Below are 23790 nucleotides of genomic sequence, written 5' to 3'. Positions count from 1 at the left end.
GAAATCATTCCCTTCTAAAAATGTGTTTCCTTTTCCCTTTCCCTTTCCCCCCTTACACAGAGGAGGTGAATTGGGCAGGAGAAAGTATTAAAAATAATAAAAATAAACTGTGGATAGACAGCAGTTATGACAGCTATTTCCTGTTTGGTGTCTCTGACCACAAACCTTCTCCAGCCAAACAAATTAACATCAGAAAACAACTTAGGAAGAGGGTGGGGGAAGAAGTACATATTGAAAAGCTAAAAATAAAAAAATAAAAAAAATAAAAGTCCACAAACAAACTGTTCCTAGAAAAGAGGTGTGGGTTTGGGGAAGAAAAGAGAAAAAGCCCATCTCCTAGAATTGTGAGACCATTGAAAATCATGGGATCTTCCAGTTTTAAGGGACCTTTGATGTCATCTAGTCCTGAGTTTTCAAACACATAGCCCCAGAACCAGAAGAAAATGTAACTGGAAAATATTTAACAAAATAAGTGGAAATATAATAGAATATAGATAATGCTAACTTGTAGTTTTCTAAGTCATTATATGGTTCTTGGGATATTTTATGTATGATTTTGTGGTCCTCATTTCTATTGAGTTTCACAATTCTTCATTTTACAGTTGAGGAAACTGAGACCCAGAAAGATTAAATGACTTGTAGTACCTGGTCCAGCATTCTTTCCAAAATCACAGAGGCGGGATTTGAATACAAGCCACCATCTCACCAAGTCAGGAACCCTGACTAAATTAATTCTCCTACTGTGTCTTAATAAAGTATATCACTCTATTCCTTATGGCCCCCCCAACCATCCATACATCTTTAAGGACCAAAGTACTCCTCCCTGGTGATGATATATATTGTTTCTCTTATTAGATTATAAACTCCTTGAAGGCAGAGACTGCTTTTGTATTTGTATCCCAGTAATCTTGGCATAGTACTTAATGAATTCATTTTCATTCACTTCATTCATTCCTATTTCAACACCCTCTCCAACTGTACCATTTTCCTTCCCTTTCTGCATGTTGTGATGGAAGAAATCTGGGAGATTATCTAGTCCAATTACCTATTTTAGAAATGATGAAATGGGGTCCAGAAAAGGTAAGAGACTTGTTTGAGATCCTATAACTAGCTAGTGGCAGAGATATCACTAGGACCAAAATCTCCTTGTACCTAATCCAGTGTTCTTTCCACAACAAGATACTACTTCAGGTAATCCTTGAAGAAAAATTAAACATTTCTGACTTCTTAGATTCTAGTAGAGAGGTTAGATGGACAAGCAGAGGATCAGACACATCCTACCCTTGAACCAGACCTCCCAGGCCACTTAGTGAAGTGTATATATCCTTAAATGTTATCACTGGAAGGGGTCTTAGAGACAGTCTAATACAACACTAATATAATTTTACAGAAGAAGAAACTGACTGAGAGATTAAAATTATAGTTATAGAATTTTAGAGTTAAAGGTATTAGCCTGATTCTCACTAAGTTGGAAGTGGTATTTAGAAGTATAACCCTATGACAATGCATGTTTCCTACTCATAGGGAGAGATGACTCCTGATTGGCTGAGAGAATACTGAGCCTTGATGCTATGTGCCTGCATGAGGGGAGAAGGGACTTCTTGAGATTGTTGGAAGACCTCCTTGGAAGAAGTTCAACAGACAAAGGTGTGAAGGGTGAAATATGGACTTTTGAAAGATAGACTGGAGTCCTAGAGTTATAGCTGTACTGAGGAAACTAGCCTCCAAAATTTCTAGCACCTGAAACCCCAGAGGCTATGAAGTTCAGTCTCCCTCTGAAATTTCACTCTTATAAATTTATTCCTTTGACTTAGGGGATAGTTTCTACTAAAAAGAAAATCTTTCTGGGAGAAGGATGCTTAAGTTTTTTAAAGAGTTTTTTAAACTAACAGCTAACTGAGAGAAAATTTTGACAAAAGAAAGAAATTAAGCTATCTATATCTTGCTGGTTTCTGACTAGGGGTCTGAATCGCAGTGAGCATGGTCAAGCCCAGTTTAAACCATCCCTGCACTAGCACATTAAAAACTTGTTGCTAAATTTCTCACTTGATTGTGTGATCCCTAGTTTAATGGAGTCAATTTGTGGGAGAATCAGAAGCAAACACATGGAGAAAAGTAATAATGTAGAGAAACCTGGGAAGACTTGTATGAACTGATGCAGTATAAAGTGAACAGAGCTAGAACGATTTACACAATAACAATCACATAACTTGGAAAGACTAAAGAACGCTGATCAGTCCAATGACCAATCCTGGCATCAGAAGACTAAGAATAAAGCATGCTCCTCACTTCTCAGCAACATGGTGATAGAGTATAAGATATTTTCAGATATGACCAATTGGTAAATTTTTTTGCTTTACATTTTTGTTACAAGAGAGGGCTTCTTTTAGGAGGTGAGGAATAGGTGTACAGTGATAGATGCAGAAAAGACAGAAAACATGATCAATAAAAAAAAATTTTTTAAATAACAGTATATAGCATAATAAAATTCAGACGGGGACATACAAACATCAGGTATTTACTTACCATGTACATTTAATGGGTTTTTTTTAAAGAATAAACTGTAACAAATTCTATTTCATATACAATCTTTATTTTGTTCTTTTTGTATACTGAAATGTTCATATTTGCTGATATCTATGTTCACAATAAATGTGATGCAATGTAGAGTACTGAATTGACAATATCCTTCACACATTGTCCATTTGTGTGCATCCCAAGGAAGGTTACCAGAGGGGTGAGGGCGCTCAGGAAGTGGAAGGAGCACTGCACATTAGGATGGAGAAGACACAGGAAGGGTCAGGACAGCTATCTTCAAACATTTGAAAGGCTGTCATGTGGAAGAGAGGTTAGATGTTTTCTATTCAGTTTCAAAGAACAAAACTTGTACCAAAAGATAAAACAGGTAAAAGTTACAGAGATGCTGACTCCAACTCAATGCATGTTTATTTGAATGAAGAAAAACTTTCCTAAATCCAGCTGGTAACCAATTTGCTGGTCACAGTGCAGGCAAGTCAATCTACTTAAAACAACAGGACGCTAGCTCCTAGGGGAGTGGCAAGAGGCAGCATGAGTCAGGAAAATTAAATTAAATTAAACCACCAACAACTTGACCACCACTTCCCCCAGACTCTGGTGGAGATACCCAAAGACCAGAAACCCAAGAGTCTTGGGAATAGCAGTGACCCCAAACTACCAGACCTGCTTTCACTCCAGCCATAACCATCATCTGAAGTGACAGTTCCTGTGGAGAAGGGGCCAGCCATCCCCACCAACTAACAACCAGTGGGCACACACAAGGCAGGCAATTCAGCCTGACTGAAACACCAAGTCACCCCAAGGTGGGGAAGACAGGAAGTAGCCTGAAAAAGACGGGTCAAGCCACCACCATGATCTTGACCACTATCTCCCCTCAGACCGACGGAGACAGCTCAGTACACTGAACTCAAAGCCTTGGGAATTGTGATGCCTTCAGCCAGTGCTTGATACCATCATCCTGGGAAGCAACACCAGCCTGGCAACTGCTTCTGTTTCTGTTGGAGACCTAGAAAAGCTCTTGTCACCAAAGTACTTGTCACCACCAAATGTTGCAACAGTAAAAACTGATTGGATTTTTATCAGTGAAAATGACATCAAAGAAAAAAAATGTTACCATTTACTTTACTGCTGCACTCCAATGGGACATTTCCATCTGTCTAGTGACCAGAATCTTCCATATGTATTGTCTTCCCCATTAGAATGTGAGCTTCTTAAGAGCAGGGACTTTTCTCTGTTTCCAGTGTTTCACACATCATAAGCACTTAATAAATGCTTTATACATTCATTCATTCTTTCATTCATTCTTATTTAACAATTAGAATGATCTGAAATGGAACCAGTTGCTTTAGAGAACTGTGAGTTTTCTGCCACCAGAAACCTTCAAGACCATTTTTCAGGAATGTTAAAAATGGAATGTGTGGTAGGACTAGGTAACCTCGAAAGTCTCTTCCAGCCTGCCTTTGGACAAATTACATAACCTTTGTGAGTCTCAGATTCCTTATCTAGAAAGTGGGCATAATAAAACTTATACTTCCTACCTCATCTGGTCATTGGTCACATCAAATGAAATAATGTATAAAAAAACCCCATGGAAGTGTAATCTATTACAGTAATTATAGTACCAGAGCTAAAATGGATATTCACATCCTCACTCAGACAAGTTGAAACATCACCATTTCAGCTGCCCCCAACTTCCCAACACCTGGGTTTTGTGCACAGCTGGCTTACTGAGAAACTTTGACTTGGACCCTCCAATGTTCCAAGCAGGAAACTGCCTGTAACTGACATTTCCCTAAGCTGAGATTTCCCTCTATTCAGGAAGTCAATTTATTCAGGTGGGATTTTCATAGGATAATCTCAAGCTATTGAAGTTGCCAGGAAAGGAAAGAAGACAGATCAGAAATCTGATCTCCAACAAAAGCACAATAGCTGAAGCCAAATTTCATATTACACATATGCTTAGTTGTTTACCTGGAATAACAAATGAACATCAAATTATTTAGAAATACTATTTTATTCCCATTAGAAAAGAATTTAAGAGAGCATGATCATTTGCCTCTAAATATTTTCAGGGCAGTCATGTAGAATAATCAGACTTTCTTCTTGGCCAGAGGATTGAACTAAGACCAATAAAAAGTTAGAGGAAAGCACATTTTTGGCTCAACAATGTTTCTTTGTTGAATCAGAGAACTTCCCAACAATTAAAGCTACTAAAAAATGGAATAGGGTTCCTTTTAGGATGGGGGAGCTGCCTTAAAGCAGAAGATGGAAAACTTGTCAGTGATGCTGTTGGTAGTTGGAATTCATTCTTTAGGTAGTAGGTTAGACAGCTTAACATCTAAAACCCCTTACAAATCATCATTTTTTTTAATCTATAAGTTTCTTGGACCTGGATGATGGAAGAAATGTAGGGGTATAAGGGAAAAAGAAATACTGACAAAATTCAAACTCCAGTTCAAATTTTATTTGCATACAAAAATATATTATAAAGGGACAAAGCATTATTACTGTTTCCAACTATATATAATTACAAATATCTTCATAAACGCATTTTAAATTACATATGAGTATGTTTAAGGAAAAATATAATATTAGCGCAAATCATTTGCTCTCATCTGCTGCACAGGTTAATTAAGTCCATTTTAACACCTAAGAATCCAGCCAAAATGATCCCTAAGCTTATATTTTAAATAGTGTCTCAGATGGCATGGTAGGATACACTGATCACAGTTAAATATGGCAGCAGTTTCTAACAGTTGTCTTCCTTGGGTCTTCACAGCTTTCCGAAGCTTCTCCCATTGAAAGAACAGGTATCCACACCTTCTTCTCTTCTCACATGCCTATAAATATGAAATAAATAAGAGTTTCTATTCATAAGGCTATACAAATCCTATACTTAACTTACTTGTACTTCATATACAGGAATCAAAGGACCAGTTTTAATGGCAATCTTCCTACTAATCCTATCTGTTCTAACTGCCAGAATTGGGCAGAATTTCACAACTTACATAAAACAGACAAGTTTGTAGCATAGCCCTATGATAAACTATGGGGAAATTATAAGGAATGTCTGTCAAAACAGGTTTATATTGTCTGAAGTAGGAGGATATCATGTTAAAATGGGCAATAAAAATCTTCAAATAGGATTTTGTATGGTGCCAGGCTTCTCCTCTCCACTTTCAGTCCCATCTGAGACTGTAGCTACACACTGCCAAAAATACTTGCATACCTTTAAACCCAAATCTAATTACTGTCATCCAGATGTTTGGCAAGATGTAAACTTAGTTTTAAAGCAAGACACCCCATTTGTATAAATCAAGGTACCTGCTAGAAATAGAGGGATTGACTCAAAATTCAACTGCCACATCTTTGCTAGTGGTAGCTGAACAAGCAAAATCCCTGGTGGAAAAGACACTCAAGCCTCTTCCTCCCCAGAGCTCAGAAGGATAAAGCAGAACTAGACTAGGAAGTGGGAAATTCAAAGAATAAAATCTTCAACACTATCAAGGAGCCATCCTGGGGGAATTCACACTGCTCCTTCACCCCTGTCTCTTGACTCACTTCTCCCTACCTACACCCTTTGGAATATGGTCTAGTTGATTTGTCCTTTACACATAGGGGAGGCTCCATAAGCCTCCCCAGAGGATCTATATTAACAGTGTGTTGGAAGCCATTGGTTATACCTCTGGGTATGACAATAGGGTAGCATTAGAATTAGCTTCCAAATTGGAAGCAACATATAGAATAATTTACATTATTCAGTACTTAGCTTGGGTTTTTCTTAGTGTGGGATATGAATGTGTCTTTTAATAAATTTTTACATAACTTCTTTTGTAAAATAATTTTAATAATCAAAAGATTCAAACCATTCCCAGATCTCCATTAAAATGATTCAATTTAATTCATTCCAAAAGAAGTTACCCTCAGGCTTCAAAAAATACTATTCTATGTCAATCCCCATCCCAAAAGAGCTGGGAATTTCCAGGTTAGGAGTTTCAGTGCTGTAAACATTTAAACTCTAATTATAGAAAGGGAGATTTAACTGCCCTTATACCATAACCATACTATGCCTTTCTTCAAAATCCTCTAAAGAGGGTTAGTCCACACAGGTCATCATGGCCTATTACTTTTTGGAGACCACTACTTTATCAAGACCTATGCTGATGGCAGAATGGTTATGGTGGTGAATCTGTTCATTTTTTTCCATTTTAAAGGCTCATCTTTTTACTGGAAATGCATTATCTAATGTCTAATGGGGTTATCAGTGAAGATAATGGGCTAGTCTGACTCCAAATCAATATTTTCATTTTTATAATCAATCAATAATCAATAAAGCATCTTCTATATGTCAAACACACATCAAATAATTGCTAGCAGCTTCTCCATTTGTAGTGTTGAGGAAGTTCTCTACATCAAGGAAATCCTAGATAATATTCCTTGGGGTTCTTGTTAGCTATTTGTTTTGAACCATCAGAAATATACATACTTTCTAATGTCCTGTCCAGATCAGCAATGAAGTCCTCTAGTTCTTTAGTGTCTCCAAGTTTGGCTGTAAAACAGAGGACAAAATTTAGTTTTCATACATGAATGATAGAGAGAGACACGTTACCCTTGTTCAGGATTATTTGATCTCTTTTGCATTCTTTCAATCATTCAATAAAACTCAACCACCATCATGCAACTGTCACCAGCTTGGTGCTCAAGGAGACAAATATAGCTGCCTTCAAGGTGCTTACAATCCAGTGTTTTTTTTCAGATGGGGGACTACACCTATGATTTCACTGATATAGGGAACTCTTGGAGAAGGATAACTCTTCTAGTCTAGGTTAGCACTTTTTCTGCAACTTAGACTCTTAGAGAGCTATGTTGATAAACTGATTTTTACCATTTCCTCTGGGCACCAGCTCCAAGGTTCAGGCATAACAATGTTTCTGAAGTTTAAGCTAAATATTTTCTTCCCTCATAGTATAGTAGAAAGAGAGTTTTCCTTCACTGTTTTTGGAGAGATTGAATTAAAATCCTCTGTCTATTCATTTAGTCTGGGCCTCTCATTTTACAAAGGAGGAAACTGACACCCAGAGAAGGAAGTGGCAGGATAAGACAGGTCATCAAAATGTCTAGGAATTTCTCACTGGCTCTTCTGAGATTTTTTACATGTGGGTGACTGGGATGGGATGGTAATTTGGGGGCAAGATGGGAAGGTGGGAAATAATAATACCATTTCAAAAATAGAAAAGTCAGAATTAGGAGTTGGCTGGAGTTTGGATTTTATTTTTATTTGGAAGAGAGATAGAAATGTAGAACAGGAAATAGGAGCTAGGACCATTTTGCTTTTAGATATGTTCACTTTGAGGCACCATTGGGTACCCCAGGCTCAATAATCTAACTGACTTTCTTTTTCTTGAACTGGCTTCCTACAAGAGGTGTAAACGAGGCAAGCTTATAACCAACAGCCTGAGAAAAACTGACAGCTTTCTGAGAATTTTCCATTTATTTTGCTGTTGAAGTGTATGACCTGACATTCTTAATAATAAATAACTCCTTGCTACGTTGCTTTTTAGCCCTTATGGTCCATTTGCCAGCAGGTGATCATTCTCTGAACTGACACTTCAGCAGGATCAGGTAGCAACTTCAGGCAAGATCGTGTCATCTCAAGACCACTCTTCAATGTGAAGTTCATCAGAGAATGTGGGGTAGATGCCTGCACCAATTCCCAAGAGGCTTCTAAAGTTACAAGACCTGGGGTGGAGGTAGGAGAGTAGAAATGGAAAATCTCTCTCTTAGGAAAAGCTCTCCTTTAATATTAGGGAGTGGTGAAATCCAAAGATGTTATAGCTTTTTTCCTTTTCTTATTTTTTGGCTAAATTGTATAATTTTCACCAAAGATAATATTTCTTTTTTATTATTATTAATTTATTTGTTTTCAGTTTTCTACAGTCACTTCCACAAGTTTTAGATTTTTTCCCAGTAATATTTCTTCTAAAGAACAAACATGTCATTTTGTTGACAGGAAAGCAACTGTCCAGTGTAACCTGATGTTCTGCAATCCAGCAAAGGCATTTGAGGCTGAGAATGTTTAAGGTCAATTTTCTTCCCTCCCACCCAGGTCAATTCACTAACTCCCAAAGAAGGCTTCACATAAGTTTTAAAGACCCAGGAAACAGTATGACTTAGAAGATGAAGAAAAAAAAGCCCTGTGCTAGGACTTGGGCACCTGAGTTCAAATCCCATCTCTCCTACTTGTACCTGTGCAAATTGACACTTTGGGCTTGTTTTCTTCTGTAAATGGGGGTCTGGATCATCTAAGACCCTTATACTATCTAAAATTCTTTGCACTCTAAATTCTGGGCTCTTTTGCTCTCAAAACAGTCAGGAAATACTAAAGCTTCTAGCTTGACTTACTTCAGGGCATCTCACTGCACATCATGAAAAGCCTATTTAATTGTTGAGCTGGTGCAATTACTAAGAATGTGGGTGAAATAACTGATGCAGTTACAAAACCCCACCTTCCACAAATCCTGACAGAGGGGTTTTGCATTCTAGAACCAACCAGTCTGGAAAGAATCTGCCAGTCACTGCTGTTTGGCACAAATTCTGCCTATAATCAGATTACAACCTTTGCCAAGGAAGCGTCTGGAACCACTTGCAGATGTTCTCCCCGTAAAGTTCTACAAATGTGAAAAATTCAAAGTCTTGCCCATCAACTCTAAACTACAGAGGTCAAGGAAGCATAGACCCCTCAGTGCTGGGCAGAGATGGTCCCAGAGTCTGGTACAGTTGGAGAGAGGGGATAGGAAGCAGAATAAAGAGTGGGAAGACCATGTGTCCCTTGCTAAATTTACCTTTGCGAGGAACAACTAGTGGAGAGGACAAAGATGGAGTTGAGACTGTCGGAGAATTCAGCTTTTCATCACTGCAGCTGAAACTGTGCCTGTAAGGGGAATCTGCACCTTTAAGGAAAAGAGAACATAGAGTAATTAGAATGAAGGTATATCAATAATGAACAGTCATAAGTACAGTCTCTAAAAGAAACGAAGTCCTAAGTCTGCATGGGAAAAGATATCTGCATCTCCAGGTGTATGCACATACATACATATGTAAACAAACACATCTAATAGCTAATAAAGCTCATGGTGATTAATACTTTAGGCTTTACTAAGCACTTTATATAAATTATTTCATTAGATACTTACCAACTGTGTGAGTTAGGTAATTCAGATACTGTAACCACGATTTTACAGATGCAAACGAGACACAAGAAAGGCTGTTTCTTCCCCAAGGTCATATAGCTAGTAAGTAGCTAGGTTGGGATTGAAATATAGGTCTTTATAGTACATACATCCATATACACATATGTAATATGTATTGATATTATATATATAGAGAGAGAGTAATATGCATGTGGACTAAAGGTCTGAAAAGCACTGTAGTGAGTGGGGATTTATTACTAACAATATTAAGTAATATAAAATAAATGAGCAACTCTTTAAAAAGTTGAGAGTCTTCTCAGCACCAAAGGAGAGCAAGAACTAGGTATCTACATGTCTATGAAGGAAAAATGTACACACATATGTTTCTTTCTTCCTAAATACATATATAATATACAGACACAATTATATGCTTTTGATTTGATAGCTATGTGCAAATGTATGAATATTTTATATATATTCACATATATAAACATATATCACTCCAACAAAAATTTATTGAGTGCCTACTATGTGCCAGGCTCTATGAATACAAATGTAAAAAAAGAATCAGTCTCTGACCCCAAGAAGCTTATATTCTATAATGGAGGATATGTTCAATAAATACATATTAGCACATGAAATGATAATTATATAATACATTGTATAATGATTGTTATGAATTGATTCATTTTTCAGCCCTCTAAGGTTTACAAAGCATCTTTCTTCCCTGCACTCCTGTGAGGTAGGTGTTACAATGAAAACTCCCGTATCCACCAGTCAAGAAGGGTACGATGAGATCCTAGCAGCTGCCTCTATTCCAATAATATATAGAATTCGATTGGGATAGCAGGGGTCTCTGTGTCTGTCACATTCAGCCAAGTGAATAATAGCTTTGGTGTTTCAGGTTATTGGGGGTTTCACAAGTGAGGCAACATTTCTCTACACAGGGATATACTTTAATGAAGAGAGATACTGTTTCTACTTCCTCCTGTGCCAGATGATCTGAGTTCATCTAACAACATAAGTACAAGGAAGACCGGATCCTCACTCCTTTCTCAAAGACCATTTCCAAAGGTCCTTCGATGAATCTTCACTTGGAGAGCTGCACCCTAGGACTGTTGCTCCTCCTAGATTTGTTCTCTTGGAGTTTGAAGAAGCAAGGAGGAGCCCAAAAGCCCTGGAAGAAGGGTGCTAAGTCCTATAACTATAGCTTTTAGCAATAACCATTTACCCCCAACCCCACTTAACACAAGGTTACTTGTCTCCATTTCTCCTTTGACCCTAACTTATACTAGAATTTGAAGAAAGGTAGGAGCCATACAGGTAACATCAAAGAAACCAAGACAATAGAGTTAATGGAAAGCATTCAAAAATCAGTCTGGCCTCAGAGAAGACATGAGAAATAGTGTTTTCATCCCTTCTTTGCAGAGGTGAGAGACTATGGGTGTGGACTATTGCATATTACTGTCAGACTTGGCTGATATGTTAATTAGTTTTTCTGGAAAATATTTTCCCCTCTGTTTTTTGTACAGTGATATCTCTCTAAGTAAGAGAAGGAGGAAGGATATATTTAGAAGGGAGGGTAATGTAAAAACAAAAGGAAATCAATCATTTTTAGAGGTAGAGAGTCAAAAAACTTGTATTCTAGTCTCAGGCTTTGCTACTAAATCATGTAACCTATCTGGGCTAAGTTTCCTCATCTATAGGAACAGGCAATTAGACAAAGCAAGATTCTTAATCACTCTGATTCAGTTTCTTCATCTGTAAAATGGGGATATTGTTATGAGGATAAATGGATGACATATTTAAAGCACTTTACAAACTTTGATACTCTATATAAATGTTAACTCTTATTCTCTTCCTGCTCTAGTATTATAGGAGTTCCCTATTATTAATTAAGGCACGCCTCTCCCATGAATAAGGAAGGGAAAAGACACCAGTCACTTTTTTATGTAAGCAGAAGTCATGTTTCTAAAGTTCCATTAAAAATTGTATAAAAAGCACATAAAATTAGGCCCCAAAACCGAATCAATAACCAGTGTAATCTCGGGTAAGGGACAGATATTAACATGTTCATTTGGGGGTAAAGGCAGTATCTGGAAACAATGTGGATATTTGACTAAAGTCTAGAAACCCCTTTTACTTTGCTTCTGGGAGAACTTTAACACAAACTTATTGCCTCAAGCATATTTTTACAGTCAGGTTATACACCAGGGGACATTTGGGATGGAAAACACAGGCAGATTCAACTATGGCAATATAAAACACAAAATTAGCTCATAGTCCTTTGAATGGAAACCCATGTGGCCAAAACCCAGACACTCCAATGAACCAGCACTCAACAGCAGCCAGACACTCCTGCTCCTAAAGGCTCCACAGGAAACTGACGCTGTCCTGACCTTACCAAGCTGGTGTTGCAAAGGAAATTCAGAGATGGCATTTCAATCCAAGACCCCAAGTATGTGAAATTGTGCCCAGTAACACAATTTCAAAGCACCTATTTACAGAAATGTGACCTTTCAGTGAATGCTTTAAACTAGGACTGTATATATAATCAAACAAACTTCCATCAGTTTATATGGTTCAGACCTCTAATCCCAATGACCCATGTTTATGTCTATTCACAGCCGCCAAACTCTACAAAACATGTGCCTTTACAGTTAGTAGAAAGACCAAACTGGGAGTGAATAGGTAGTAGTCTCATCTTGTCTTGCATGACCTTGGGCAATTCCCTTTATTTCTCTGTGCCTCAGTTTCTATATATATGAAATCAGAGCACCCTTTCCTGTCTGTCTTTGGGCTATTATAATGCCACAGGAATCCTTTGGAGGAAAGAGCCTCTTAAAAATATTTAATGTACATGTACGTGTCTCATGAATATTATATAATTATTTTTAATTGGGCAGGCACACCTATTTTTAATGAGTAATTTGAATCACCTTTTTTCCTCAGCCATTTTAAATATTAGAAAGTCTGTTTGTCATCTTCTACCTGAACACATAGAATACATTTTTAACAGGACTTAAAAGGAAATTTAATACCTTGATTCTAAATCAGGGATGAGGGACCTGCAGCCTCAAGGCCCTTTGACTGAATCCATTCACTAGCAAGCCACATGTGGCCTCTTGCTCAGAAAGTCTAGCCAGTGACCTAAAAACTGATCAGATCGTTCAGGCAAATGTCTCTAAGGCAAAACTGTAAACAAGAGAAGTTTCACAGGGTCAGAGATTTAAAGCTGGGAGGGACCTTAGAGATGATCTAGTTCCATACCCCTTATTTTACAGGTGAGGAAACTGAGGCCCCAAGTTTAAGTGACTTCCCCAAGGTAATACAGGACAAAGGCAGGATTCAAACTCAAGTCCCCTGACTCACACTTTCTTTCTACTGCACCATCATTAATAATCAGCAGAGTAAATAAGTTCTCTCACTCAAACAAGGAGTCTCTTTCTCCTCTTTTGCTATTCTTTGACCTCATTGCTCCTTCTCCCGGTTCCCCACTGAGGTACCCTGTGCTTTTGACCTTTCCTATTTCCCTCCCCCTCAAAAAAAAAAACTTTCCTATTTTATATCCCTCACTCTTTTTTACTTCAGGTCCCTATTTTCTGCTAGGCAATAGCTAATTAATATAATAAAATAACAGTAATGTGTTCATGGGTGTTGTTGTAGTCCTAGGACCCAATCTCAGGTAATGGACATTATGGACACAACACCTCAACCCAAAGAACCATTTAATTCTAATAATGGTCATTTCAAAGCCCTTGGACCATAGGGAGAGAGAGGGATTTCTGAGGCCCTGAACCAGCTACCCTCTCCAACCCAAAGGCATGGCTAGCCTTCAAAGATCTCTCTCCTAATTAGATACTTTTTTAGTAAATCAACTTCATTTTCTATAGTTGGAGATCTCAGACTGAGTACAAATGACTTCATTTTTTAAAATATCATGAAGAAATATTAAATACCTGAACACTACCAGAGTTTGAGAAAGTTAGTTGGGTAATGAAGTCAGAATATAAGGCTTTTTAAAGAGGGAGGTGTGTTGTTTCAGCTTGGAGAGGAGGGAAGGGTAATTCAGGGGTAGCACTAACATTTTCTATTTCAGAACAGAATGAAGCCACAAAACATAAAACTTGTCCAAAACTCCTACAAATATAGAACAACTACCCCACAAGTTTCAGGCAAGTGAACTATAGTAATTAACTGAATGGAAAACCTTAGACCTGTTTGCCTTTTGTCACAGGGAATGGAGGGAGGAGGAGGGGAGTCATCTTCCTTGGTGTCTGTGTTCCAGTGGTCCAAATAAGTAAAATCTAACCAACGTTACCATCAGCTACTCTTCTGAGACAGCCCCAGTCCTGCCAAGGTGTCAGAGTACAACAAACCTCCCACTTAGATTGCCTAATAATATGACCCATACATCATGGAACTGGCATAAGTATCCCAAGCCACTCAGGACACTATTTACTTTGCCAGTGTCCAGAGACAGGACTCAGCCTTCAGGCTGATGTGAAAAGCAGGTCATTGGCACCTGCGTGCTAATCATGGTGATGACACTCACTACACCCAAAACAAAGGTCTCCTGCCAGTGTCCCGCCCAGTAAGAAGCAAAAGCAGATTTTCAAAGGTCCTTCAAATTCCTTTCCAACCCCCAGGTTATGCTAGATAAGTCAAGAGTGATCCTTTCCAGCAGTTCCTCATTCCTTAAAAGCTTCCTACAATCTTCCTCAAACTCTATTTTAATTTTATTACCACTAAAAGGCTGATATTATCTGCTCAAACTCAGGACAGCTGAGGTTTGTGGGGAAGACAAGGACAGAAATTAATTCAATTTCAATCAACTGAGCATTTTAGTGGAAAAGAAACCAAGAAAACAGTAGTATCTATATGAAGTTGCCCATCATGAGTTATTTTAATGTTCAGTACTGCATAGCATGCCACTTTAGAAGGTAGAACAGGAAAAGTATTGGCTCTTTGAAATGTTTACTTCTAGCCACGCCATCCCTCTATCAAGTGTACATACTGGTCTGCAACTGCAAAGCTAAGAAGGAATGTGTGCTATGTTTATTTTCTCCTTAGGATAAAAACACCCTTGATAGAGTTCCTTCTTTTCTGGTTGCTCAGATAATGGCACCATTTTATCTCTCCTTGAAAGTTGAGTTGGCGGTATGGAGGGGGTCATAACTTACAAAAGAAATGGGGAAAAACCATAATGGTATTGAGTTTACAACTGGTTACATGGTTTCATATGTGAAAGAGATCAGTTACTATAACCAACATTTAATATTATGATGATAAGATGTAATTTGACAGAGATTCAGATCTTATTGATAAAACTGATAGCCTTTTTAGCTGTGTAACCATGGGTAGATCATTGTAAACTCTTGGAATCTCAGATTCTTCTCCTGGAGAGATGGATACAATAATACCTGTAGTGCTTACCTCACAGGATTGTGGTGAGGCTCAAAAGAGAGAATTTAAATAAAGCATTTTGCAACCTAAAGGCAGACAAAAGTTTCAGGAAGATACCAAAGTATTTTTTAAATATGACTGTTTTGATTCAAGTAATCATGATCCAGTTTTACAGATGGAGAAACAAAGCATTCTAAGACCTCAATGAATTGCCTGAGGTCCCTGTGTAAATCAGTGGGAGCACCTAGAGGTCCTGGCATGACCTTATTCGTCATGATTCACTACCTTTTAAAAATAACCAAAATTGTCACTGAGGCATCTTGACTAATATCTTAAATGAAAATTCAGTTCATTTCAGGAGATCTGGGTTCCGTGCCCAGTATTACCACTTTTTTTTTTTGGCCTTTGTATCCCTAACACTTAACACAAAACCTGGCATATAGGAGGCATTTATATGCTTTTTTACTCAAATTTACTCTGCTAAGAAATCTTAGATCTTAAATGAGACACTTAGATCTCTACCACTTATTTTTTCCCCATCTGGTAAATGGATATATGTGGCTATTAACACTTAAAACTGTACTAAAACTTTTTGGACAACTTGTATAATAGGCCTGCTGACCCTCCCCTCAAATGGCATAGGTTCTAACAAATATGACTAAAGTTACAGAAAAAAAGCCAACTAATTAATAAGACAAATGCTCCATGCAGCTTATTACTGGCAGCAACTGAGATGTAGATTAAAATAATCATACATAGTATATATAATATAATATCAATTATATTATTATATATTCTATTCTATATTATACTAATGTATTATACTGTTATTGTTATATATTATTATTATTGCATTAATAATAATAATGTTCTTTCCAATCCTTAAAAAGATGATGGTGTATGTGACAAGCTAACTATCCTAGAGCCTATATTCTAACTGGTCTTCTGCAGGTGATAGACTCAAATAGCCAGCAGAGAATTAGGTATGGGGTTTTATGTGCATAACCTATGATTCATTTTTTTCTTCTTTATTTTCCTAACTACCAAACTAATGGTTAGTTTCATTAACCCACATACACACATATGCACACATGCACACATGCACACACACACACACACACACACACACACACACACACACCCCACATTCTGGTTAAAACACACGCATTCCGGTTAAAACACACATTCATACACTGGAAATACCTCCCCCAATGTTGGTCAAGGATGTTTTCCAGCACCTTCTTCCTGTGTCCACAAAAGAAACAAAAAAGAATTCTGGATCCAAGATCCCATCCAATAGAAATCCTGATAGTCTCTGAATGGGCAATCTTATACTCTGCTCAAGAGGAGGTAGTCATTGCCAAAACAAGAGTTGTTTCTTTGTAGTGAAATAGCACTGGACAAACTGTCCTCATTTCCTTGCCTTGGTAGGAGAGGATGTGTATTTCACATCTCACTTTCTATCTCATACCATGATGCTGACAGATTCAAGTGTGACAACAGAAAGAGAGACAAGTTTCCAGAAATGGAAGTGTTCCTTTTGACATCAAATTAGAAGAGAATCCAGGCTGAGGGAGGCCTTCTTACTCTATTTTATCCAGGCTATTAGCAACAGAATAAAAAAAAAAAGTTCAGAAAAAACCTATTTCAGTCCCTTGCTTCTTACAAGCTGTAATTCATTTTAAACCCTCCTGTGAAGTAAGAATTATCCTTCTTTTCCAAATGATGTGTCTGGGCTGTGGCTGCCAAAGGAACCAAAGCTGGGAGTCAAGTGCCTGACTCAAATCCTGGGTTAGGGCACTGAGTGCCCTTTATCTGCATAAAAAATATCAGCTTATATCCAGATTTGATGACTGAATTTTTCCTTCCTAGGAAAGGGAGAAAATAGCTCTTCATTTCCCTAAGTACAAACACAAAGAGTTTCCTCATCTGCAAAATGAAAGGGTTGGGTTAAATGATCTCTTGAGGTCCTTTGAGAAACTGTCTGAAACTTTCTGTGGCTGTCAAGTCTCACTGAGTTCACTTCAAGAATAAAGAAGAGTGAGATGGGCAGAGTCAGCAACATACTGTTGTGGGAAAAGGGCTAGATGAAACCAGAAGGATTGGATTTGGGCTCCCATTCTGACATTCACTAGCTGCTTCAGCTCAGAACCTCAGTTTCCTCATCTGCAAAATGGGGCTAATAATATCTCTCTGCTCCATATGCCACAGAGCTACTTTGAAAATAAAATAAATGCATACAAAAATACTTTGAGACAATAAGGCATATAAATATTATTGTAAACACTTAAATTATATGAGGGTACTAAAACCTAAGGAGGATACAATGCTTTAAAAGACCTAGTTCCTTTTGTGAACTAACAACAATCATAGACTTACAAGTTCTGAAGTCACAGTCAGGAAATCTACATGAATATCCAATTCTTGCAGAAAACCAGTTCACATGAGGCTCTTCTAAGCCCTTCTCCCTCAGTTTCCTCATCTGTAAAATGAAGCCTCCTGGGCCATGGCCTAGGAGGTCCTTTTCAGCTGCAGACCTCTAGTCTAGGTTCCCTAGGGGTCCTAACCCAGCAGTACAAAACAGGCATATCAACTGGTAAGTGACTAGGCAAACCCAAGCTTCTAAATTCGGCATGTTGAAGGAGCTGAGAAAGAGCAGAAAAATATAATTCAGCAAGTTATGTGCCTCTGGAGAGTTGGTTTTCTGTCTGCTCATGGCATGACTGGCTTTTTTCCCATTTTTCACCATGCTAGTTTATGCCAGGTTGGTATAACTCTGGAAGAGGTGGGAGCCCCTGGGTGATAGGACCAGGCTTTCATAGAGTGGAGGGGTCATAAAAGTCACTTATACTTAGAAGACAGAAGATACTAGGCAAGGAGGAAGGGAATAAGCATGTATATAGTACCTATTATGTGCCAGACTAAGTGCTCTATCTCCCAACAGCCCTAAGAAGTAGGTGCTATTATTACCCCCATTTTACAGTTGAGGAAACTGAAGTAGAGGTTAAGCGACTTGACCAAGGTCAGAGAACAGTATGTAAAACCTCAAGCTTGGGGTTCGGACCTTTAAAAAAAAGTGCAAGAGGTTATTTTGAGAATTCTCAAGATGTCATTTTTAGAAATTAGTTCTTAGGTTCATACATGCTTCTAAGGTCTAGATCTTATCTTACCTCTCTCATTCCCTCATTGTTGGTCATTTCCCAGAGCCTTGAATGAAGTCTTTCACTATGTTCCTTTGCTCCTTTTCTTCCTAAAATGTTCAGCATCTGATTTAAAGTGACATTAAAGTCCTAAACTAAGGGTGGGGAACCTGCAATCTTGATACCACACGTGGACCCCTAGGTACTCAAATGTGGCCCTTTGACTAAATCCAAACTTCACAGAACAAATTCCCTTAATAAAAGAATTTCTTCTGTAAAACTTGGATTCAGCTAAAAGGCCACACCCAAGGACCTAGAAGGCTACATGTGGCCTGGAGGCTACAGGTTCCTCCCCTCTGTCTAAACTATGTTCCCAAATAAACCACTAGTTTACTGTGTGACTTGGAAAAAAAAATACAACTGCTTAACCTTTCTGTGTGCCTAGACACTAAAGGCGCAGACCTGAGTTCACATAGCTCTTTTACCCCAAGAACACTCACTTGACTTTTATCTCCGTGCTCTCACAAAGTCCCTGAAAGGAACAGGTATTCCTGTTCTGCTGAAATCCAAAGGTCAGGGATCAGAGGTTCTGGACTCAATTCCACCTTCCTCTGTACCAGCCAGGGACCACTCTTCCCTTCCCTCCTGCCAACAAATAGCTTTTATCCCTCACCCCCACCCTCTCCTTGTCGGCAGTTATTACGCTCAGAGAATGCACAGAAAGCTTCTCAAGTGGAGAGTTCCTGCTTGGTCTCAGAGGTGGGTGCACAGCAGTGGCTGTCTCAAAACGGAGATGAAATATTACCGCAGCAGCAGCAGAGGAAGAGGAATGGGAAAAGGAAGGGGTAGAAGGCCAGGAGGAGGGGAGGGTAGAAGGGGAGGGAAGGGAAGAGGAGGAAGGGGCGGGGGTGGGGGGGACGGGAAGGCGGCTGGATGGAACCTACTCACTCTCTGAATCGCTGAAACCGCTGCTGCTGTCACTGACGCTGGCGCTGCTTCGGCGCTTCATCCTCTTCAGGTGCTCCTCGTACTCAAAGTGGCGCTCGTGGAAGGGGGACGAGAAATCGGCCATGACCTCATCAAACTCACACAGGACGTCAGACAGGTCTGCAGCCACCACTGAGTCCAGGGATGGAACTACAGAGGATGAAGAGCAGCACCATAGAAGGTGAGCTGGGAGGGGGAGAGGCAAGCCCATCCCAGCCAAGACCCACACCTCCTCTACGAGTCCAGCATCAGCCTCTTCCCTCCAGGACTCCAGAGCTGCGGGCCTCCAGGGTCCCGAGCAAACCACTGCAGCTGGGAGAAGATGAGGGCAGGACCTTATCCCGGTCTCCGCCAGTTTAACAAGTAAGGATGGAAGGGAATAGAAAGGCAGAAAGAAGAAAGAGTCAGATCTTTGGGTAGCACTTTTTTAAAGCCTCCCTCCAACCCAAGACAACAAACTTCAGGGTCAGACTCGCTCCTAGGCAGAGGAGGTGTCGGGGTGCTGCGCCAGCTGGGAGAGGAAGGGAGAGGAGAAGCAATCAGAAGGGAGAAAGCAGAAGGGAGAATCCTTTCCGATTTGGGTTTTGTTTTTTGTTTTTGAGAAGTTCATAAACAGGATTTTTTTTTTCTTCTATTGGGAATTAGGAGGGATTAGAGGCTTTTCCCTTTTCCACATGACCTTTCTCCCTTTCTCAAATCTGACCCCACTTGATGGTCCAGGACTAGCTGACAAAATGATGATGGAAGCTTGGATTAGGGGAGCCAGGAAGATTAGTCTGCCTTCCAGGTCAGGGCCCAGTCCCCGCACCCTCCCCGGGCTGGTCAGCTCCCCGGACCTCACTGCCCCGAGGGCCCACTCACCTGTCCCAGCAGGGGTCGCCGCGGCGCCCCCGGCGCTGCGCTGTACTGTGGGGGACTTCATGGGACCGAGCACGGGCTCTCTCCGCGAGGAAGGCTCAGCTAATCCTGCTCCCAAAGCCTTCAGCGCCGCCGCCAGCGTCCTCTGAGCCCGCCGGACTGTGGACTCGGCAGCACTGGCAAGGTAGAAAGCAAGCGAGGGGCTCCCAGGGCAGTGCGCTCCCGGGCTGCCGCACGCTGTTATAACCTCCGTTCACCGGGCCAAGGAGGCGGGGCCGGAGCAGAGGCCGGTGGGAGGAGACCCGCGGGGCTGGGGGTGAGCCAGCCTAGAGGCTGACAGCCAAGAGCCGGCCAAGGACTGGCACCTCCCAGGACCAGGCTGAGTGTAGGACGATTGCCACGGATACCAGTTAGAAAGTAACTAGGACGTCCTTTGGTCCAACAAATCAGTGAATGAATGAGTAATTATTAAGGTGCTTATTACGTGCTAGGTGACACAGTGGGTAGAGTGACGGGACCGGAATCAGGAAGACCCTTTTTTGTGACTTCAAATTCGGTCTCAGACGCTTACTAGCTGTGTGACTCTGGGCAAGTCACTTAACCCTGTTGGCTTCAGCTCCTCATCTGTCAAATAACCTGGAGAACAAAACAGCTACTCACTTCAGTATCTTTGCCAAGAAAATCCCAAATGGGTCACGAAGAATCCGACAAGACTGAAAAATGACTCAGCATCTTACTCCGTATTATGTACACTGCTAAGTACGGAGAATGCAAATAAGATCGTTCTTACCCTGAAAGAGCTTACATTTTGCTAGAGAAAGGCATCACCACTAAGGAAGTGTGTTTTAGAATAGTCAGACAGAACGGATTTGGGTAAAGGGAAGATAGATTTAGATGTCCTTGTCAACAACAGCGGTGTTGCCCTCAGAACACCCAAACCACCACCTCCAAAATATTCTCTCTCTACTCGGACCTTCATCCCTCCACCCCAGGGGAGACTTCTGACAGATCAACTCTCAACTTCTAGTGCTGGGATCCAAGTCTCCACCAGCTCCTAACCAAGTCCCTGGTAAAAATACCCCTTCGCCTCTCCAGTTCTCCATTATGTATTGTCTTCCTCCATTCATTAGTGTAAACTCTAGAAGGTCAGGTCTTTCTTGTTTGCTTGTATCTGTAAAACCCTAGGCTTGGCATAGTGCCTAGTCGTGCCTAGTAAATACTTAATAAATGCTTTATCTAATTAGTTAGCTAGAAAAGATAGAAACTTTTGCAATATGTGAAGGCAGTACCACCACCACATTAAGTCACTGCCAGAACAGGCTGAAGCATTAGAAAGGCACCAAGTTGAGGAGAGAAGGAAATAGACATTAGAACAGAGATTGTGTAATCAGGGGGCTGAGTTAAAGGCAGTGAGTGAAAGATGTCTTGCTGAGAACAAAGCTGATGGTACTTTTTCTCAGGCTCTGTTTCTATATTGTCCCTTCTGTGTCTTCAAGGGAGCTATGAATCTGGTTTTTATCCCCCACCCCAATCTTTGCTCTTTAGGAGTTTATATTGTTTTCTGTTTCATCCATTGTTTGGGGGGAAAAAAAACAATTTCTCTAAGATAACATGGTCATTCATCAAAGTTCTAATTTGTATGTGACCCTGAGATATTAACTGTAACCAAGAGAGAAGGTAGGAGTGGTGAAAAATGAATGAAGAGATATGGAACGATTTTAGTACTGTGAAGAGGCAAATCCTGGCATTTGCTCAGGGGGAACAAAAGACTTTGTATATACATATGTGTGTGTATGTGTGTATACACATATGTGTATATATGTATAGAGATATATGTATAGATTTAGAGACACATGTATATATGTGTATGTGTGTATATATATATATAAATATATACACAAATTTATCTGTTTATTTATTTATAGTTTATAGCTTCCTAAAAGCAAGGAGAAGACAGAATCTGAACCAATACCTAGGCCTAATGGGCCTTGGGCAGTCCTACTGAGGGAAGAGGAATAAATGAGCTGGAGTAGACTTTGTGAGGCAGTTACCTCTAGGATTTTCCTTCTCTCTCATTCTTTCTTTCCAGGGCAGGTTTGAAAAGAAACCCATCCTTCCAAGGAGCAGGGTTGAGGCATTGACTAAAGAGAAGTTCAGGCCTGAAAAGCCAAAAGGAAAAAGAATTTTCAACCACCTACTATGTGCCAGGCTCCTACTAAGCACTTTGTAAATATTCTCATTTGATCCTCACAACAACCCTGTGAAACAAGTGCTTATTATAACCCCCATTTTAGAGTTAAGGAAACTGAGGCAGACAAGATTACACAGCTAGTAAATGTCAGACTGGATTTAAACTCAGGTCTTCCTGACACCCCCCCCCCCCCCCCCCCCCGGTGGGACCACCTTCCCCAAGGTGACTGTGTCACCTAGCTGCAAAGAAGGAAGAGGAGGAGGAGCTGGGAACAAGTGGTACTGTCCACACAAGGATGGGATCCAGCCAAGAGGAAGAAACCAAACCTCCCTCCACAGCTTCTACTGCACTCATAGATCTACTAAACTCACAGTAAGAATCTTACTTGCAACCCCAGACCAAGTTCCCTTTCTTTCAGCTTCCTACATCCATGGAAAAAGCAAGTTCTTTTCGCCATCGGGCCCCAGATCTCAATAAAAGCCCAGCCTGGAATGAAAACTTGAACAGCTCTGTGTCCCCTGAGCTCTCCATCCATAGGAATCCTCTGCATTTAAGGGACTCAAACAACAACTTACTCAGTTTTCTAAGTACATGTTGCGTTTGCCCAACTCTGACTGTTTCTCCTTCTCTCTCTTATTCTCACTTTTGGTGTTCAAATGGATCATTTAGATCATTCTGTTTTTTCTTCCTCTCAACCCAGTTGCTCTAAAATCCTCCTAAGCTGCTTTTCAGGACTTGGTAAAATAACCTTGCCTCTCCACAATCCATACATCTCCTTTTTCCCATCCCCCATTTCACCTGGTTCAGCTCCAAGGTCAGCAGCTCCCCATCTGCAGTTAATTACACTTCAACCCCCCTGGCTCCAACCAGACTGATCACAGCCAACCAACTACCTTAAAGTCTGGGAAAGGGGCATTTTCACCACAGTTACTACTCAGAGAATGTGAACCACCTTTTTTGCATTGGTGAAAAACCAAGCTGTTCTTTGCAGAAGGGACCAGGATCTTTCTTTAACTGAGATTCAACAAATTTGGCCCCAAATCCACCTCTCTTACCTAACTGTTCTGGACATTTCTCCCTTTCAGGTCAGAGTATATGGCATTTTGAAATTTTCAATTTGGGCATACATGTATTAAATACTTTTAGAACCCAGGGATAAAATATTACATTAAAGTACATTAAATTTTATATTTTAGAAAAGGCATCTTATTTATGCCTTCTATCTTCACTTCACAGTCATTTTAAACCCTATTCCAAGATTGAACCACTCCCTTGTGACAGATAAAATCAATTAAGCAAAATCCTGTTTGGTATTTAAAGTCGTTGAAGCCTAGCCCCCTGCTCCTTTTCCAGTATTCTTATACTTCATTCCCCTTCATACTCTACAATTCAGCTGCTCTAGCCTTCTTGCTGTTCCTAGAACAAGACATTCCATATTCTCCTTTTTCATCTCAGCCTCCTGACTTCCCTGGCTTCCTTC

The 23790-nt window shown here is 40.0% G+C and overlaps 1 protein-coding gene across 2 annotated transcripts; it reads right to left on the bottom strand.

Moving 5' to 3' along the window:
* Nucleotides 1-4980: 4980 nt before the first annotated feature.
* Nucleotides 4981-23086, bottom strand: RGCC (regulator of cell cycle). 2 transcript variants are annotated; one of them, XM_072617116.1, is made up of 7 exons: nt 22886-23086; nt 22171-22278; nt 20123-20755; nt 19223-19411; nt 9381-9488; nt 7025-7087; nt 4981-5378 (listed from the first exon to the last, which is right to left on the bottom strand). In XM_072617116.1, exons 3-7 carry the CDS (start codon nt 20181-20183, stop codon nt 5371-5373), a joined length of 429 nt encoding a protein of 142 aa, XP_072473217.1. In that variant the 5' UTR covers nt 20184-20755; nt 22171-22278; nt 22886-23086; the 3' UTR covers nt 4981-5370. The 2 variants fall into 2 exon arrangements, with proteins under 2 accessions (XP_072473217.1, XP_072473219.1); XM_072617118.1 differs by lacking the exons at nt 22171-22278; nt 22886-23086 and having other exon boundaries at nt 20123-20828.
* Nucleotides 23087-23790: the final 704 nt, after the last annotated feature.

The sequence above is a fragment of the Notamacropus eugenii genome, chromosome 6, assembly GCF_028372415.1.
Source record: "Notamacropus eugenii isolate mMacEug1 chromosome 6, mMacEug1.pri_v2, whole genome shotgun sequence".
Lineage (NCBI taxonomy): Eukaryota > Metazoa > Chordata > Mammalia > Diprotodontia > Macropodidae > Notamacropus > Notamacropus eugenii.
The sequence above is the reverse complement of the archived record's forward strand: the minus strand, read 5'-3'. Positions and strand labels throughout refer to the sequence as shown.